A 21,530-nucleotide genomic window follows, 5' to 3' on the forward strand; every position below is an offset into this window, starting at 1 on the left:
AAGAACAAGACATAGCAGTTTATAAAATACCTGAAAATGACGTGATTATGATTAATTTGATAATGTCCGTAGTTGTGTGAACTATTAAACTATTTACAGTCTTGTAAGTCTGATGATGTGGTTGTCACAAAAATATTTGTTACTAAAACAGTTTCAATTTCTAAATAGTAAATATTCAACATTATTCATACGAGTTAATATTTACATTATAATATGACCTGGAATACCCTCCAGTCTGTGTTGGGCCCTACCCTGCCCTACAGTCTGTGTTGGACCCTACCCTACCCTCCAGTCTGTGTTGGGCCCTACCCTACCCTCCAGTCTGTGTTTGCCCTACCCTACCCTCCAGGCTGTGTTGGGCCCTACCCTTCCCTCCAGTCTGTGTTTGCCCTACCCTACCCTTCAGCCTGTGTTGGGGCCTACCCTACCCTACCCTACCCTCCAGTCTGTGTTGGGCCCTACCCTACACTCCAGTCTGTGTTGGGCCCTACCCTACCCTCCAGTCTGTGTTGGGCCCTACCCTACCCTACCCTCCAGTCTGTGTTGGGCCGTACCTACCCTCCAGTCTGTGTTGGGCCGTACCTACCCTCCAGTCTGTGTTGGGCCCTACCCTACCCTCCAGTCTGTGTTGGGCCCTACCCTACCCTCCAGTCTGTGTTGGGCCCTACCCTACCCTACCCTTCCCTCCAGTCTGTGTTGGGCCCTACCCTACCCCCCAGTCTGTGTTGGGCCCTACCCTACCCTCCAGTCTTTGTTTAATCACACACCATGTTATACAAGTTAATATACAGAAGGTAAGGAGGTATGTATGAATATTTCTAAGTACTTTTATTTACAAATAAACTTGACAAGATGATCCCACAAAAGGTTTCCACAGTGTTCTGTTCGTTGCTGTTTATTTTGTCATTATGTTACACAAGTTAGTGTATAGAAGTGTGAATATTTAACACATTTACTTAGTAAACACCTCGACAAGATGATCATACAATGGGCTGTTATCTAACTCCTCCATCTCTGTCCACCTCTTTGCCAGGTCTAAAACAGATTTCCCGTCATTAGTAAGTATGGTCGTGATGTCATACTTACCTCCTGTTTTCTCTACGTACTGTTTTACGTGACGTTCACAATCAGTGAACATGTCTACATATGGTGTCTCTCTGGCTATAAAATGTAGACAATTATACCCACGGTTATCTACAGCTGTAGTTAGTGCTGGGTAACACTGACACAGCTCTAAACTAAGCTCCCTGTGTACCAACATACAACTCCAATGTAATATTGTATGCCCGTCCTTGTCCACTAACTGTGACATGTACTGACCACACACACAACTCCTATGTACCACACGACCATCTTCTGTCTCACACTTATGTTGTTCATCCTCAACTCTACACAATGATTTAAGTATCAATCTCTCCATTGTCTGAAATAGACCAACGTTTCCTGTCAGTGCCACAAGATGGAGCGTGCTTTGTCTACTGTTATCAGTCTCATGTACCAAGTGTGGATAGGTGTCACACAACATTGTCACCATCTTTTCTCTCTCAAACAAACACGCCTCGTGTAGGACATTGATATAGTAAGCATCATATATATATGATGATAGTGACCTGTCTGTCCTCGCTGTAGGAATGACGTCATACTTCATTAGTTGCGTCAGAAGTGGTACACTCCCACCCTTCACTACACAAAACAGTGTATCATTGTTAGGTGCGGCACCCACAGAAAGGAGATACGAGACACGATCTTCTAAACCAGCAGAGCAAGCTCCATTTAACAAGTGGCATTTTATCAGTTGGTGTAAGTTTTTGTCATCATTCTGACCACTTAGCCAACTAATAAATCCCTGTAGAAACAGGGTGTCTGTCCATACATCTAATGTAGCTAAATAGTCATACTTCCTCAAATACCAGTAAATTTTAGGATCAACAGATTCTAACTCTTTCACTATACGTTTATACATGGCATTGGTTTGATTGTCAGAAGATATAACTATTCTGTTTGGGGCGTTTTTTGTTGTAGTTACATAACTGAGGAATTCTTCAGGACAATTCTGTATGTAGCCAATGGGAGTTTTCTCTCCATACAAAAGTGCCACTGTTTCCTCAATGGAGTCGTGGTTGAATTTGTAAGAGGGACATTTTTCCCACAGTGTAGATTCTTTTTTCACCAGCCAACCCAAAAGGCATTCTAATGACTCCTTTACAAACTCAGCTTTCTTTTTCTCTATTTTGTGAATAAGCTCAGGTGTTAGGTTAACTTTTACTACATCAAAAGCAAATGCTGCGTTCATTTTCTCATTTTCCTCAATATTTTCAATAGAAGGGTCTAAATCATGTTCTAGAACTGAGCCGCCTTTGAGAAACAGATACAGCAGACCATAAAATTTCCCGTCTTCTAATTTAGATAAAGAGGATTTAAAATAATGCAAAGGTCTTTCAAAGAATTCGACTCCCTCTGTTTGTAAACTAGGTGTGTCCCTAAATAATCTACAACACTGTGGAAACCCAATGTCTGGGGCCGAGGCCACAATCTGTTTCTCCTCATCATCTGTCCATTTAACAAACTCAGTTTTTGGTTGATACAATCTTAACAATGCAAGTTTTTCTTTTTCTTCTTTGTACTGGCTAAGGTCAACAATGTTTTCTTTGGTAAATAATTTTCCCAGGCCACTTAAAGAATTAATCATTCCACTGCGAATTGTAATGACCAGATAATTGGACTCAGATTCATTTCCACAAAGTTTTGCAATAATTTCTTTTTCTCGTTCCTCCCATTCTTTCACATCTTCCTGACACACAACATTGTTTCCAAAGATGTCATCAAAATACATAGCTAATTGTGACTTTGGTGCAACTGAATCTAAGTCTTTTATCTCGTGTAGTTGTAGTGGTTGTCGACATCGTTTATGTTGCCCCTCCTCTTCATTACAGCACAGCAAACGGAGAAGTTCTAGCGCAGTAGATGATTTCCCGTCCCCCGAGTTTCCCTGGATTATAACGATCTTGTTCTCCAGAAGTTTTTGACGGGCATCTTGGAGACTTTTGGTAGGAAAAAACTGGTTGTTTTCTTTTTCTGTCTGAATTGTAGACTTTGTTGTATCTGCAAGGGAAGAAGATTAAACTTATAAGAACAAACATCAGCATGACAAAGCCATTAATTCATGAGTACCTGGGAGCACAGGAAAATATTTTTTTTTACATTAACCCCCCCCCCCCCCGAAAAAAACACTACAATATATACAAATGTAGATATTTGTATTGATTGTCACATATTACTGAATCTATTATTACCTTACATGTTTCTCTATTTGAAAACCTTTAAATTCTTTTTAACACAAACTGCATGTATTACAAAAGACCCAAAGGACCTACATCGCTCACCTATAGTCAGTATTGATCAATAAATGCTCCTTACAATCATTTTTCAAACCCTCAACCTTTAAAATCAGCCAAAGTTCAGGATAAATATTCAGGTTTAACTACGAGTTTGAAACAATTAGACATTACATATAATGTTTAATTAAATAGGTCCTTCCTGATAAGTACTATGTAAATTTTCCCTATTTCATTTAACAAGTTTAATCCATTACACTTGGGAAATTATTACATCACTCCAGGGATTTCTGTGCCAACCAAATAATGTTCTTGTTGGTTCTCTGTAAGACTGATAATTTCTTTACTTTTTCTTCTTTCCTCATTTTAAGTTCGGTATTTCTCTTAGCAAGAACAAATTTTAAATGTCAAAATATATGCTGTCAGTCATTTTGTTTCCCCAAAAGGTTTCAATATTAAATGGGAAACAACTAGGGTCTATGGGACCAACATATAAGTTACTGTTTTAGTAGCCTTCCAATATTTCTCAAGAAATAGTGTTTAACTTCAAACTGTCAAAATCTAAGAATCAAATATGGCTGTCTGTTTGTTGTTTGGTTTTTCCAATCAGGCTGTCTTTGGAATGAATATGTTCAAGAATCTCCATGAAAAGTTTACAAAAGATCAGTCCCCTATTCCTCAGGAAATAGCGACAACAAGGATTTAATGGACAGATAATGAACCACAAATAAATGTCTATTTGAGTTGTCCACCATCTGATATACCTGTAGAGAGGTGGGGTGGTAAGGGTGGGGGTTAGGGTCTGAAATAGTCATTTAAAGAATAAGAGGCCCATGGGCCTGAGTGGACACCCGAGTTCTAGTACATTTAAGTAAATATGACTCATTTTGTCCGTACTCATAAGGCCTTGGGAATCAGTCAGGGCCAATAAGTGCATACCATCATTTTTTTCATAAATTATTTTGTTTATTTACTTCCTCCCAAGGAAGGGTCATGAAATAAACAATTTTGGTAAACTATCTTAGACCCTTCCATCCATAAAGAGTAGTTTTGATTCTACCTTAATTGTGTCTTGAGAAGAATATTTTTGAAATTTCACTCCACTGGATGCCTTTTTCTTTTTTGCCCTGTCCCTCAGGCCATATAATTCACAATGTTGGTTGATTATGGCAATGGAAATTTCTGAAATTTTTTATTCAAGTTGGTTGGGAGGTTCTGACAGAAGTTGAAAATGTTCGTTTATGGATGGACAATGATGGACAAAAGGCGATTAGAATAGGTCACTTCAGATTTTATCTCAGGTGAACTAAAAAGTTGACAGACAACAGATGCTGGCCATGACAATAAGACAACCTGTTTCCATCATCCAGCCACAATGACTATGTGATGTATCAGATAACATGTGGCCTTGACCTTTGATGGATGATTAAATGAACGATTATTCAAAATCAATTTTTTGTGTGCTCTTTAACACACAAACATTAATGTTTTAACTTTCAATAGCTTCTCATGCTGTTCCTGATGAATTCTTGTCAGTATGGACGGTTTGCTGCATTTCACTTAGCTTCTATCAAACAAATATCTTCATGTTCGACCTAGTCCTGCAAACTCACCTATCATAGCTGCAAACTTTTCTGTAAAATACAAAGATTCATACCATTAGATATATCAAACTAAACAATAATTTACATAATATGACACAGATCTCACTTTCTTATGTACAGCACACTTTGTCTAAACCAGACTCCATTGAGACTCTATAATTTGCCGGTTTGTACAGCTGGGGATTGTAGAGAGTCTGCTTTTATTTCATTTCATGAACAATAAAATTATAATATTTAATTGTGTTATATACAGGTATATATCTAAGTTATACACACAAATCACATTTTATGGTTGTTTTATCCGATAGTATCTGTACAATATTGTTTAAGATTTTAAATTTAACACGGCTATAACATTTGTCACACATCATTATATTGTCAACTGGGACAACATTGACAATTAACAGTTTTTATTTACGGCATTTGCTTGAAAAGGTCTTTGTCTTTCGAATCCTCTGTCATTCAATTGAGGTAGATAACAGTGATTTAATTTTTTTGTGTATATATCAGTGATGTCACACATGTGTGTATCTGTAGTCCAGTTCATGTCATTTTCATTTTTTATTTCGACATCTGATTCCTAATCTGTGTCCATAAGAAAATTCAAATACTCTCAATTTTAAATTAATCTTCTATATTGGTGGCTGTGGAGTTACTAATAACTTGAGTGAGATATCACCATTCTCGATTACCTCATCCAGGTATTCCGCAATTGTGATGCCCTCGAGAGGATGTCTCGCTTGGATATTTAAACAGATTGTTTTAATCATATCAGACACAATTACATACATTTATATATGGTTTGATTAACAAGGCAGCATTCTGTATTATACGCGAAAAGAGTTAAAGTGTTTGGCTGATCGTGTCTACCTTCACAGTGACAATGCAGGGTTAAATGATAATTTATCTATATCGACACTGTATTAACACCGCCACCAATGCACAGTTGACCAGAACAAAGCTGACGCAGGTTTACACAGAGTAGATTTACTAAGTGTAGAGAAAGAACAGCATCTTCGAAATATGTCCGGATTACAGAAAAGACAGGGTCTGGATTAGATAGAGTTAAACTACTACAGATAAAGATGGAATTTTTCTGACTGGTTTAGACAGAGATCAGACTGGAGAGATCCAGGTTAAGACAAAGTCCACTATATAACTATATAGATGTCTTTGATATATACACAATATGGTACAGGTCTCGCTGTTTTGTGTGTGTATATATAGACATCATACACAGTCGGAAACATATGTCTAACTGTCTTGTATATATCTATATTAAATGTCTTATACACAATCTGACAGAAGTCTAACTGTCTTGTGTATATCTATATAGATGTCTTATACACATTCTGAAACAGATCTCACTGTCTTGTGTATATCTATATAGATGTCGTACACTCAATCTGATGCAGGTGTCATTGTCTTGTGTATATCTATATAGATGTCTTATACACAGTCTGACACAGGTCTCATTGTCTTGTGTATATCTATATAGATGTCTTATACACAATCTGACACAGGTCTCACTGTCTTGTGTATATCTATATAGATGTCTTATACACATTCTGAAACAGATCTCACTGTCTTGTGTATATCTATATAGATGTCTTATACACAATCCGACACAGGTCTCACTGTCTTGTGTATATCTATATAGATGTCTTATACACAATCCAACACAGGTCTCACTGTCTTGTGTATATCTATATAGATTTCTTATACACAATTTGACACAGGTCTCACTGTCATGTGTATACCTATATAGAAGTCTTACACACAATCTGACACAGGTCTCACTGTCTTGTGTATATCTATGTAGATGTCTTATACACAGTCTGACACAGGTCTCACTGTCATGTGTATACCTATATAGATGTCTTACACACAATCTGACACAGGTCTCACTGTCTTGTGTATATCTATGTAGATGTCTTATACACAGTCTGACACAGGTCTCACTGTCTTGTGTACATATCTATATAGATGTCGTACACAAAATCTGATACTAATTCGTTCTGTTTATAATTCACACACTATTTTCTTTGATATCAACACAGAATAACATAAGGCTATATCCTCATCACTACCTACCGTTCAGCACTCTTTCAGTTCTCGGTCTTTTTGCTGCTGGTGGTCCTGTAAGTAAATGAATGGTATTATATACCGGATAAATACTCATAGACAACCAGACATCATTCAGCTGTGATACCATTGGGTACCAAACAGTTACAACCAGACATGGATCAGTTGTGATACCATTAGGTACCAAACTGTTACAACCAGACATCAATCAGCTGTGATACCACTGGGTACCAAACTGTTACAACCAGACATCAATCAGATGTGATACCATTAGGTACCAAACTGTTACAACCAGTCATCAATCAGCTGTGATACCACTGGGTACCAAACTGTTACAACCAGACATCAATCAGATGTGATACCATTAGGTACCAAACTAATACAACCAGACATAAATCAGCTGTGATACCATTGGGTACCAAACTGTTACAACCAGTCATCAATCAGCTGTGATACCATTAGGTACCAAACTGTTACAACCAGTCATCAATCAGCTGTGATACCATTGGGTACCATACTGTTACAACCAGACATCAATCAGCTGTATACCACTGTGTACCAAACTGTTACAACCAGACATCAATCAGCTGTGAGACCATTGGGTACCAAACTGTTACAACCAGACATCAATCAGCTGTGATACCATTAGGTACCAAACTGTTACAACCAGACATCAATCAGCTGTGATACCATTAGGTACTAAACTAATACAACCAGACATCAATCAGCTGTGATACAATTGGGTACCAAACTGTTACAACCAGACATCAATCAGCTGTGATACCATTGGGTACCAAACTGTTACAACCAGACATCAATCAGCTGTGATACCATTGGGTACCAAACTGTTACAACCAGACATCAATCAGATGTGATACCATTGGGTACCAAACTATTACAACCAGACATCAATCAGCTGTGATACCATTAGGTACCAAACTAATACAACCAGACATCAATCAGCTGTGATACCATTAGGTACCAAACTGTTACAACCAGACATCAATCAGCTGTGATACCATTAGGTACTAAACTAATACAACCAGACATCAATCAGCTGTGATACAATTGGGTACCAAACTGTTACAACCAGACATCAATCAGCTGTGATACAATTGGGTACCAAACTGTTACAACCTGACATCAATAAGCTGTGATACCATTAGATACCAAACTATTACAAACAGATATGAAATAATAAGTATTTTCTTATATCAGAAGAAGCTTGGTACCCGCCAATTAATGATCGTTATTTGTTCTATGAAATATTGCTGTTTTCTCTATTTTCTTCTTTCCCTTAATACTGATTACCACTTTATCAAATTATCTGAGAAAGTCTAATATTCATTTTAGTTAATTTTATAAGCCTTCATTTCGGCACTTTGGCCCAATATTAGGTCTGGGGAGTCTCTTGGATATCAAGAAATCATTGTTTAAAGATTCTTACACATTTAACTCCTGTAACCTTGAATGTAGGTCAAGGTCATTCATTTGAACAAACATTTTAGGCCATCACACAAGCATGCTACAGGCCTAACATTATCAGACCATGCACCATGGCATCGAAAAAGAACTTTTTACGAAACATTGATAACAAACTTCAATTGTTAAAATTCAAGATGACTGCCCGTTTGTTTTCCTGATCAGTTTCAAAATTGAATGAACACTAGGGACCCCCGGGAACTAATGTCTAGTTTACTTTTCAAAAAATCATGATAACAAACTTCAATTCTCAAAATAAAGATGGCCACTTGCAATTGTTGGCCTTTTTTCACGATCACACAAAATAAATGAGCACAACTATAAATCAGGGGACACTTACATGTGAAATTTGAGAAATACCCTTCAAGTCCTTCTCAGGAAACAGAGATAACTAGAACTATAAGCCAATGACTAATTTCAATATCCCCAATTACCCCGTTTGTGACCAAGGCAATCGAATGACATCTTTTGTTAGTTAAAGCCTCTATCGTTTCTATAATACAGAAACCTGTATGTATACAGTGATCTGGTTATCATGACAACTAAACCTGTTCCAATTAATCTGATTGGTGATTGTATTGTCATAATAAGGAATGAGTATTTTTGTGACGTCACAGTGGTGATTGTAATGTCATATTGAGGTATGTGATTGTATTGTCATAATGAGGTATGTGATCGTATTGTCATAATGAGGTATGTGATTGTATTGTCATAATGAGGTGTGTGATCGTATTGTCATCATGAGGTGTGTGATCGTATTGTCATAATGAGGTATGTGATCGTATTGTCATAATGAGGTATGTGGTTGTATTGTCATAATGAGGTATGTGATTGTATTGTCATAATGAGGTATGTGATTGTATTGTCATAATGAGGTATGTGATCGTATTGTCATAATGAGGTATGTAATTGTATTGTCATAATGAGGTATGTAATTGTATTGTCATAATGAGGTATGTAATTATATTGTCATAATGAGGTATGTGATTGTAATATCATAATGAGGTATGTGCTTGTATTGTCATAATGAGGTATGTGATTGTAATATCATAATGAGGTATGTGGTTGTATTGTCATAATGAGGTATGTGATTGTATTGTCATAATAAGGTATGTGGTTGTATTGTCATAATGAGGTATGTAATTGTATTGTCATAATGAGGTATGTAATTGTATTGTCATAATGAGGTATGTAATTGTATTGTCATAATGAGGTATGTAATTATATTGTCATAATGAGGTATGTGATTGTAATATCATAATGAGGTATGTGCTTGTATTGTCATAATGAGGTATGTGATTGTAATATCATAATGAGGTATGTGGTTGTATTGTCATAATGAGGTATGTGATTGTATTGTCATAATGAGGTATGTGGTTGTATTGTCATAATGAGGTATGTGATCGTATTGTCATAATGAGGTGTGTGATCGTATTGTCATAATGAGGTATGTGATCGTATTGTCATAATGAGGTATGTGATCGTATTGTCATAATGAGGTATGTGATCGTATTGTCATAATGAGGTATGTGATTGTATTGTCATAATGAGGTATGTGATTGTATTGTCATAATGAGGTATGTGATTGTATTGTCATAATGAGGTATGTGATCGTATTGTCATAATGAGGTATGTAATTATATTGTCATAATGAGGTATGTGATTGTATTGTCATTATGAGGTATGTGGTTGTATTGTCATAATGAGGTATGTGATCGTATTGTCATAATGAGGTATGTGATCGTATTGTCATCATGAGGTATGTGATCGTATTGTCATAATGAGGTATGTGATCGTATTGTCATAATGAGGTATGTGATTGTATTGTCATAATGAAGTATGTGGTTGTATTGTCATAATAAGGTATGTAATTGTATTGTCATAATGAGGTATGTGATCGTATTGTCATAATGAGGTATGTGATCGTATTGTCATAATGAGGTATGTGATCGTATTGTCATAATGAGGTATGTAATTGTATTGTCATAATGAGGTATGTAATTGTATTGTCATAATGAGGTATGTAATTATATTGTCATGAGGTATGTGACTGTATTGTCATAATGAGGTATGTAATTGTATTGTCATAATGAGGTATGTAATTATATTGTCATAATGAGGTATGTGCTTGTATTGTCATAATGAGGTATGTGATCGTATTGTCATAATGAGGTATGTGATCGTATTGTCATAATGAGGTATGTGATCGTATTGTCATAATGAGGTATGTGATTGTATTGTCATAATGAGGTATGTAATTGTATTGTCATAATGAGGTATGTGATCGTATTGTCATAATGAGGTATGTGATCGTATTGTCATAATGAGGTATGTGGTTGTATTGTCATAATGAGGTATGTAATTGTATTGTCATAATGAGGTATGTGATTGTATTGTCATAATGAGGTATGTGATCGTATTGTCATAATGAGGTATGTAATTGTATTGTCATAATGAGGTATGTGATCGTATTGTCATAATGAGGTATGTAATTGTATTGTCATAATGAGGTATGTGATCGTATTGTCATAATGAGGTATGTGATTGTATTGTCATAATGAGGTATGTAATTGTATTGTCATAATGAGGTATGTAATTATATTGTCATAATGAGGTATGTGATTGTAATATCATAATGAGGTATGTGCTTGTATTGTCATAATGAGGTATGTGATTGTAATATCATAATGAGGTATGTGGTTGTATTGTCATAATGAGGTATGTGATTGTATTGTCATAATAAGGTATGTGGTTGTATTGTCATAATGAGGTATGTGATTGTATTGTCATAATGAGGTATGTGGTTGTATTGTCATAATGAGGTATGTGATCGTATTGTCATAATGAGGTGTGTGATCGTATTGTCATAATGAGGTATGTGATCGTATTGTCATAATGAGGTATGTGATCGTATTGTCATAATGAGGTATGTGATCGTATTGTCATAATGAGGTATGTGATCGTATTGTCATAATGAGGTATGTGATTGTATTGTCATAATGAGGTATGTGATTGTATTGTCATAATGAGGTATGTGATTGTATTGTCATAATGAGGTATGTAATTGTATTGTCATAATGAGGTATGTAATTGTATTGTCATAATGAGGTATGTGATCGTATTGTCATAATGAGGTATGTGATTGTATTGTCATAGTGAGGTATGTAATTGTATTGTCATAATGAGGTATGTGATCGTATTGTCATAATGAGGTATGTGATTGTATTGTCATAGTGAGGTATGTAATTGTATTGTCATAATGAGGTATGTGATTATATTGTCATAATGAGGTATGTGATTGTATTGTCATAATGAGGTATGTAATTGTATTGTCATAATGAGGTATGTGACTATATTGTCATAATGAGGTATGTGACTGTATTGTCATGAGGTATGTAATTGTATTGTCATAATAAGGTATGTGATCGTATTGTCATAATGAGGTATGTGACTGTATTGTCATAATGAGGTATGTGATTGTATTGTCATTATGAGGTATGTGGTTGTATTGTCATAATGAGGTATGTGATCGTATTGTCATAATGAGGTATGTAATTATATTGTCATAATGAGGTATGTGATCGTATTGTCATAATGAGGTATGTGATCGTATTGTCATAATGAGGTATGTAATTATATTGTCATAATGAGGTATGTGATCGTATTGTCATAATGAGGTATGTAATTATATTGTCATAATGAGGTATGTGATTGTATTGTCATTATGAGGTATGTGGTTGTATTGTCATAATGAGGTATGTGATCGTATTGTCATAATGAGGTATGTGATCGTATTGTCATAATGAGGTATGTGATCGTATTGTCATAATGAGGTATGTGATCGTATTGTCATAATGAGGTATGTGATTGTATTGTCATAATGAGTATGTGGTTGTATTGTCATAATAAGGTATGTAATTGTATTGTCATAATGAGGTATGTGATCGTATTGTCATAATGAGGTATGTGATCGTATTGTCATAATGAGGTATGTGATCGTATTGTCATAATGAGGTATGTAATTGTATTGTCATAATGAGGTATGTAATTGTATTGTCATAATGAGGTATGTAATTATATTGTCATGAGGTATGTGACTGTATTGTCATAATGAGGTATGTAATTGTATTGTCATAATGAGGTATGTGATTGTATTGTCATAATGAGGTATGTGATTGTATTGTCATAATGAGGTATGTGATTGTAATATCATAATGAGGTATGTGCTTGTATTGTCATAATGAGGTATGTGATCGTATTGTCATAATGAGGTATGTGATCGTATTGTCATAATGAGGTATGTGATCGTATTGTCATAATGAGGTGTGTGATCGTATTGTCATAATGAGGTATGTGATCGTATTGTCATAATGAGGTATGTGATTGTATTGCCATAATGAGGTATGTGATCGTATTGTCATAATGAGGTATGTGATTGTATTGTCATAATGAGGTATGTGATCGTATTGTCATAATGAGGTATGTAATTGTATTGTCATAATGAGGTATGTGATCGTATTGTCATAATGAGGTATGTGATCGTATTGTCATAATGAGGTATGTGGTTGTATTGTCATAATGAGGTATGTAATTGTATTGTCATAATGAGGTATGTGATTGTATTGTCATAATGAGGTATGTGATCGTATTGTCATAATGAGGTATGTAATTGTATTGTCATAATGAGGTATGTGATCGTATTGTCATAATGAGGTATGTAATTGTATTGTCATAATGAGGTATGTGATCGTATTGTCATAATGAGGTATGTGATTGTATTGTCATAATGAGGTATGTAATTGTATTGTCATAATGAGGTATGTGATTGTATTGTCATAATGAGGTATGTGATCGTATTGTCATAATGAGGTATGGGATTGTATTGTCATGAGGTATGTGGTTGTATTGTCATAATGAGGTATGTGATTGTATTGTCATAATGAGGTATGTGATTGTATTGTCATAATGAGGTATGTGATTGTATTGTCATGAGGTATGTGGTTGTATTGTCATAATGAGGTATGTGATTGTATTGTCATAATGAGGTATGTGATTGTATTGTCATAATGAGGTATGTGGTTGTATTGTCATAATGAGGTATGTAATTGTATTGTCATAATGAGGTATGTAATTGTATTGTCATAATGAGGTATGTGATCGTATTGTCATAATGAGGTATGTGATTGTATTGTCATAATGAGGTATGTAATTGTATTGTCATAATGAGGTATGTGATTGTATTGTCATAATGAGGTATGTGATCGTATTGTCATAATGAGGTATGTGATCGTATTGTCATAATGAGGTATGTAATTATATTGTCATAATGAGGTATGTGATCGTATTGTCATAATGAGGTATGTAATTATATTGTCATAATGAGGTATGTGATTGTATTGTCATTATGAGGTATGTGGTTGTATTGTCATAATGAGGTATGTGATCGTATTGTCATAATGAGGTATGTAATTATATTGTCATAATGAGGTATGTGATCGTATTGTCATAATGAGGTATGTGATCGTATTGTCATAATGAGGTATGTGATTGTATTGTCATAATGAAGTATGTGGTTGTATTGTCATAATAAGGTATGTAATTGTATTGTCATAATGAGGTATGTGATCGTATTGTCATAATGAGGTATGTGATCGTATTGTCATAATGAGGTATGTGATCGTATTGTCATAATGAGGTATGTAATTGTATTGTCATAATGAGGTATGTAATTGTATTGTCATAATGAGGTATGTAATTATATTGTCATGAGGTATGTGACTGTATTGTCATAATGAGGTATGTAATTGTATTGTCATAATGAGGTATGTGATTGTATTGTCATAATGAGGTATGTGATTGTAATGTCATAATGAGGTATGTGATTGTAATATCATAATGAGGTATGTGCTTGTATTGTCATAATGAGGTATGTGATCGTATTGTCATAATGAGGTATGTGATCGTATTGTCATAATGAGGTATGTGATCGTATTGTCATAATGAGGTGTGTGATCGTATTGTCATAATGAGGTATGTGATCGTATTGTCATAATGAGGTATGTGATTGTATTGCCATAATGAGGTATGTGATCGTATTGTCATAATGAGGTATGTGATTGTATTGTCATAATGAGGTATGTGATTGTATTGTCATAATGAGGTATGTAATTGTATTGTCATAATGAGGTATGTGATCGTATTGTCATAATGAGGTATGTGATCGTATTGTCATAATGAGGTATGTGATCGTATTGTCATAATGAGGTATGTGGTTGTATTGTCATAATGAGGTATGTAATTGTATTGTCATAATGAGGTATGTGATTGTATTGTCATAATGAGGTATGTGATCGTATTGTCATAATGAGGTATGTAATTGTATTGTCATAATGAGGTATGTGATCGTATTGTCATAATGAGGTATGTAATTGTATTGTCATAATGAGGTATGTGATCGTATTGTCATAATGAGGTATGTGATTGTATTGTCATAATGAGGTATGTAATTGTATTGTCATAATGAGGTATGTGATTGTATTGTCATAATGAGGTATGTGATCGTATTGTCATAATGAGGTATGGGATTGTATTGTCATGAGGTATGTGGTTGTATTGTCATAATGAGGTATGTGATTGTATTGTCATAATGAGGTATGTGATCGTATTGTCATAATGAGGTATGTGGTTGTATTGTCATAATGAGGTATGTAATTGTATTGTCATAATGAGGTATGTAATTATATTGTCATAATGAGGTATGTGATTGTATTGTCATAATGAGGTATGTAATTATATTGTCATAATGAGGTATGTGATTGTATTGTCATAATGAGGTATGGGTTTGTATTGACATGAGGTATGTGGTTGTATTGTCATAATGAGGTATGTGATTGTATTGTCATAATGAGGTATGTGATCGTATTGTCATAATGAGGTATGTGGTTGTATTGTCATAATGAGGTATGTAATTGTATTGTCATAATGAGGTATGTAATTATATTGTCATAATGAGGTATGTGATTGTATTGTCATAATGAGGTATGTAATTATATTGTCATAATGAGGTATGTGATTGTATTGTCATAATGAGGTATGTAATTATATTGTCATAATGAGGTATGTGATCGTATTGTCATAATGAGGTATGTGATCGTATTGTCATAATGAGGTATGTAATTGTATTGTCATAATGAGGTATGTGATCGTATTGTCATAATGAGGTATGTGATCGTATTGTCATAATGAGGTATGTGATTATATTGTCATAATGAGGTATGTAATTGTATTGTCATAATGAGGTATGTGATCGTATTGTCATAATGAGGTATGTAATTGTATTGTCATAATGAGGTATGTGGTTGTATTGTCATAATGAGGTATGTGATTGTATTGTCATAATGAGGTATGTGATTGTATTGTCATAATGAGGTATGTGGTTGTATTGTCATAATGAGGTATGTGGTTGTACTGTCATAATGAGGTATGTAATTGTATTGTCATAATGAGGTGTGTGACTGTATTGTCATAATGAGGTATGTAATTATATTGTCATAATGAGGTATGTGGTTGTATTGTCATAATGAGGTGTGTGATTGTAATATCATAATGAGGTATGTGGTTGTATTGTCATAATAAGGTATGTGGTTGTATTGTCATAATGAGGTATGTGATTGTAATATCACAATGAGGTATGTGGTTGTATTGTCATAATGAGGTATGTAGTTGTAGTCATTATGAGGTATGTAATTGTATTGTCATAATGATTGTATTGTCATAATGAGGTATGTACTTGTATTGTCATAATGAGGTATGTAATTGTATTGTCATAATGAGGTATGTAATTGTATTGTCATAATGAGGTATCTGATTGTATTGTCATAATGAGGTATGTAGTTGTAGTCATTATGAGGTATGTAATTGTATTGTCATAATGATTGTATTGTCATAATGAGGTATGTGATCGTATTGTCATAATGAGGTATGTAATTGTATTGTCATAATGAGGTATGTAATTGTATTGTCATAATGAGGTATCTGATTGTATTGTCATAATGAGGTATGTAGTTGTAGTCATTATGAGGTATGTAATTGTATTGTCATAATGATTGTATTGTCATAATGAGGTATGTGATCGTATTGTCATAATGAGGTATGTAATTGTATTGTCATAATGAGGTATCTGATTGTATTGTCATAATGAGGTATGTAGTTGTAGTCATTATGAGGTATGTAATTGTATTGTCATAATGATTGTATTGTCATAATGAGGTATGTGATCGTATTGTCATAATGAGGTATGTAATTGTATTGTCATAATGAGGTATGTAATTGTATTGTCATAATGAGGTATCTGATTGTATTGTCATAATGAGGTATGTAATTGTATTGTCATAATGAGGTATGTGATCGTATTGTCATAATGAGGTATGTGATCGTATTGTCATAATGAGGTATGTAATTGTATTGTCATAATGAGGTATGTAATTGTATTGTCATAATGAGGTATGTGATTGTATTGTCATAATGAGGTATGTAATTGTATTGTCATAATGAGGTATGTGATTGTATTATCATAATGAGGTATGTGACTGTATTGTCATAATGAGGTATGTGACTGTATTGTCATAATGAGGTATGTGGTTGTATTGTCATAATGAGGTATGTGATCGTATTGTCATAATGAGGTATGTGGTTGTATTGTCATAATCTGACACAGGTCTCACTGTCTTGTGCATATTTAAGATGCCGTACACACAATCTGACAGGTCTCACTGTCTTGTTTATATGTATTTAGATGTGTAATACACAATCTGATACAGGTCTTACTGTCTTGTGTATATCTATATAGATATCATACACGCAATCTGACATCAATTCGTTCTGTTCACACACTTGTTTACCACTTCATATCAAAATACAAAAACATCAGGCTACAGGTTTATCCTGACTACCTACCATTCAGGTCCCTCTCTCTTTCCGTTCCCTGTCTTTTTGCTGCCGGTGGTCCTGTAAGTAAACAGATGGTGTTATATACTGGAGAAATACTCAATCAGACATGGATCAGCTGTGAAACCATTGGGTACCAAACTGTTACAACTAGACACTCAGCTGTGATACCATTAGGTACCAAACTGTTACAACCAGACATAAATCAGCTGTGATACCATTGGGTACCAAACTGTTACAACCAGACATCAAACAGCTGTGATACCATATTGGGTACCAAACTGTTACAACCAGACATAAATCAGTTGCGATACCATTGGGTACCAAACTGTTACAACCAGACATCAATCAGCTGTGATACCATTGGGTACCAAACTGTTACAACCAGACATCAATCAGCTGTGATACCATTGGGTACCAAACTGTCACAAACAGGCATCAATCAGCTGTGATACCATTGGGTACCAAGCTGTTACAATCAGACACTAATCAGCTGTGATACCATTGGGTACCAAACTAATACAACCAGACATCAATCAGCTGTGATACCATTGGGTACCAAACTGTTACAACTAGACACTAATCAGCTGTGATACCATTGGGTACCAAACTGTTACAACCAGACATCAATCAGCTGTGAGTATCACTGGGTACCAAACTGTTACAACCAGACATCAATCAGCTGTGATACCATTGGGTACCAAATCTGTTACAACCAGACATCAATCAGATGTGATACCATTGGGTACCAAACTGTTACAACCAGACATCAATCAGCTGTGATACCATTGGGTACCAAACTGTTACAACCAGACATCAATCAGCTGTGATACCATTGGGTACCAAACTGTCACAAACAGGCATCAATCAGCTGTGATACCATTGGGTACCAAGCTGTTACAATCAGACACTAATCAGCTGTGATACCATTGGGTACCAAACTAATACAACCAGACATCAATCAGCTGTGATACCATTGGGTACCAAACTGTTACAACTAGACACTAATCAGCTGTGATACCATTGGGTACCAAACTGTTACAACCAGACATCAATCAGCTGTGAGTATCACTGGGTACCAAACTGTTACAACCAGACATCAATCAGCTGTGATACCATTGGGTACCAAACTGTTACAACCAGACATCAATCAGCTGTGATACCATTGGGTACCAAACTGTTACAACCAGACATCAATCAGCTGTGATACCATTGGGTACCAAACTGTTACAACCAGACATGGATCAGCTGTGATACCATTGGGTACCAAACTGTTACAACCAGACATCAATCAGCTGTGAGTATCACTGGGTACCAAACTGTTACAACCAGACATCAATCAGCTGTGATACCATTGGGTACCAAACTGTTACAACCAGACATCAATCAGATGTGATACCATTGGGTACCAAACTGTTACAACCAGACATCAATCAGCTGTGATACCATTGGGTACCAAACTGTTACAACCAGACATCAATCAGCTGTGATACCATTGGGTACCAAACTGTTAGTAACTTACAACCAGACATCAATCAGCTGTGATACCTTTTTGTACCAAACTGTTAAAACCAGACATTTATCAGCTGTGATGTCATTGGGTACCAAACTGTTAAAACCAGACATTTATCAGCTGTGATGTCATTGGGTACCAAAGTGTTACACACAGAAACTGATCACCTCTGATACAATACTACAAGGACAGGTCAGTCATCGCTTAATTATTCTTCAGCTGAAACTGAAACTTAAAATAACATGATATATGATTTGCTTTATTTGCCTAGATTGATACAAACTCTGGAGAAAATGAGGCAGTGTTCAAAGCAATTAGAAATTTAAGTTGAAAGTGTCTTGATCAATGTTGAAGAGTGTACAGTACGTGTCACAAGCCATTAGGTATATCATTGAATGGCTTATCACAACCAAGTTTGTGGGAATACCGTATTTATTTATTATTACATATTTAATAACAAGTATATTAGATGAGACTAACCTTCAGACAGGAGTGCTTTTATCTTAATTGACGTCTCCTTAATAACCTCGGCTGCTTCAACATCAACTTTAAGGAGTGCGTCATAGAGTTTCTCAAAGGAACCTCTCATACGATCGATCTTTCCTTTTGCCCTCAGCTTCTCACATATTTGTCCAAAATGTGTAATGTCGTCACCATTGAGTTCATCAGGTAACAATGGTTCTAGTGCGGTCAAAAGGTCCAGCCAGGTCGATTTCTTATTTGGGTTGATCTTCTTACTTATACCTAGCACCATATCAGAATATAATATTCTGATATTGTAATGCTGATCATCAGCTTGGGACGTCTGTATAAATGAACAAGAGCTGTTGTAGAAATGTAAAATGGTTTAGTATAGGACTGTCAGCTGAAGACAGCTGTAGAAATTACAGAGGGTTTAGTATTTGACTGTCAGCTGAGGACAGCTGTAGAAATAACAGGGGATTAGTATTTGACTGTCAGCTGATCATGAGGACAGCTGTAGAAATAACAGAGGATTTAGTATTTGACTGTCAGCTGAGGACAGCTGTAGAAATAACAGAGGGTTTAGTATTTGGCTGTCAGCCGAGGACAGCTGTAGAAGTGACAAACAGAGGGTTTAGTATTTATTATTACTATAACAAGTACAATCAATGATTGCAAAACCTCACCGGTGGCAGCAATCACACGATGCCTTCATTTTTTGTGTATGTATAAGCATGTCATTTTGAAATTGTACGTCACATAATATCGCTCCTAGATCTCTAATGGATGTATAAACCAAATAAGAAGGGTGTGGACTATTAATAATAGAAGAATTAGTATTTGACCGTCAGTCAAGGATATCTGACCCTGAAGATTTTTGATGTCCAGATTCAGAGAGGTCAAGTTCGTACCTAGTTTAGCCATATATTTCATTTCAATAGAGACACCCAAAATGCCTCTCTTGACTTCCATGTTAGAAAATGATACTCACACTAGCTTTTTCAGCCATCCTTCTTTTTTATTTTGGAGTTACTTGTAGGTACAGCTCTTCTGGAAAAAATTAAAGTATTGAGGTGATATTGATCAACATAATTTGCAAAGCGATAACAAGGTTAAAGTGACATAGTTATATTTTAATCTCTCTCATCTTCAGCTTAGCAAACTCTGACTACATTTAAATTAGTGGAAAGCAGTGAAAAAAAGGTTAGCCGATTAAAAAGCTTGGGAATTAATCGGTAACATAATTATGGTGTTGTCTCTTAGGGACATTACAGGAACGTCAACTATAGACGGAGCCATTTTGAAGGATTTATCAACGCAATTTAAGCGTTTTCCCCTGTTACCCGATAATCTCTATACAAAAAGCTAACGTCAAGTGAGTATTTAATCAAAAACTTAACTGAAGATTGCGAAAACGAGTGAATATTTTACTTCTCTCCGAGGTAAGCTAACAACAATTGGCTGAAGCATACAGTTCCTAAGGAACAGTGGACCATGTTACTACTAAGTCTGTGTCAATACCTTCTGTCCATGACAATCACAGTTAATCCGAGACGGTCATTGTGGGTTTTGAGTATACTGATGATTTGAAAATGTACAACGTATCAAACAGTAAGTGTTTCTCTTAATTTTGTTAACAATGCTGGTGTCTTTATGTAGATTCACTGGAACTATATTATCTTATAGTTACCAACGTCACAACACATCACAACTTTTTTTTCGTAGTTTTTCAACGATTTGATGATGTAAATATATGCATTGAACAGTGTCTTAATTGCGTTAATTGTTGCATGAACACAATGGAATACAGACATATTCAATATAGCGCTATTGCGTTCATACCACCATAACCGCAATAAAACACCGTCCAATCCATATATGATATTCTTATGGTTGATTAATTCCCCTTTCGTTTTCTTAAGATTCAACACAGAAAATTCATGTACATCCTCTCCATGAAGACAAAGCTAAAAAGAGGCACCTGCATATTTCAGTGATTTCATGTGTTCATATGATATATATACAATGTACAAATATTTTTTCCAAATGCAGAACTATGTATTGTAGTCAACTGACATATTTAGCTTTCTGAATCCAAAGAAG

At 35.2% G+C, this 21,530-nt stretch overlaps 1 protein-coding gene across 4 annotated transcripts in view; it reads right to left on the minus strand.

Moving 5' to 3' along the window:
* Positions 1–809: 809 nt before the first annotated feature.
* Positions 810–21,530, minus strand: part of LOC117316756 — a 30,174-nt gene continuing 9,453 nt past the window's right edge. The window contains exons 2-7 of one of the 4 annotated variants that reach the window (XM_033871519.1): positions 20,419–20,474; positions 19,446–19,770; positions 17,462–17,512; positions 7,034–7,078; positions 4,949–4,969; positions 810–3,102 (exon numbers count right to left, since the gene is read on the minus strand). In XM_033871519.1, coding sequence (XP_033727410.1) covers positions 953–3,102; positions 4,949–4,969; positions 7,034–7,078; positions 17,462–17,512; positions 19,446–19,770; positions 20,419–20,436 — 2,610 coding nt within the window. In that variant the 5' untranslated portion in view covers positions 20,437–20,474 and the 3' untranslated portion in view covers positions 810–952. Of the gene's footprint in view, positions 3,103–4,948; positions 4,970–7,033; positions 7,079–17,461; positions 17,513–19,445; positions 19,771–20,418; positions 20,478–21,530 lie in introns of all 4 variants that reach the window. The other 3 variants (XM_033871518.1, XM_033871521.1, XM_033871520.1) reach the window with 3 other exon arrangements.

This window comes from Pecten maximus, chromosome 18, assembly GCF_902652985.1.
Source record: "Pecten maximus chromosome 18, xPecMax1.1, whole genome shotgun sequence".
Taxonomy (NCBI): Eukaryota; Metazoa; Mollusca; class Bivalvia; order Pectinida; family Pectinidae; genus Pecten; species Pecten maximus.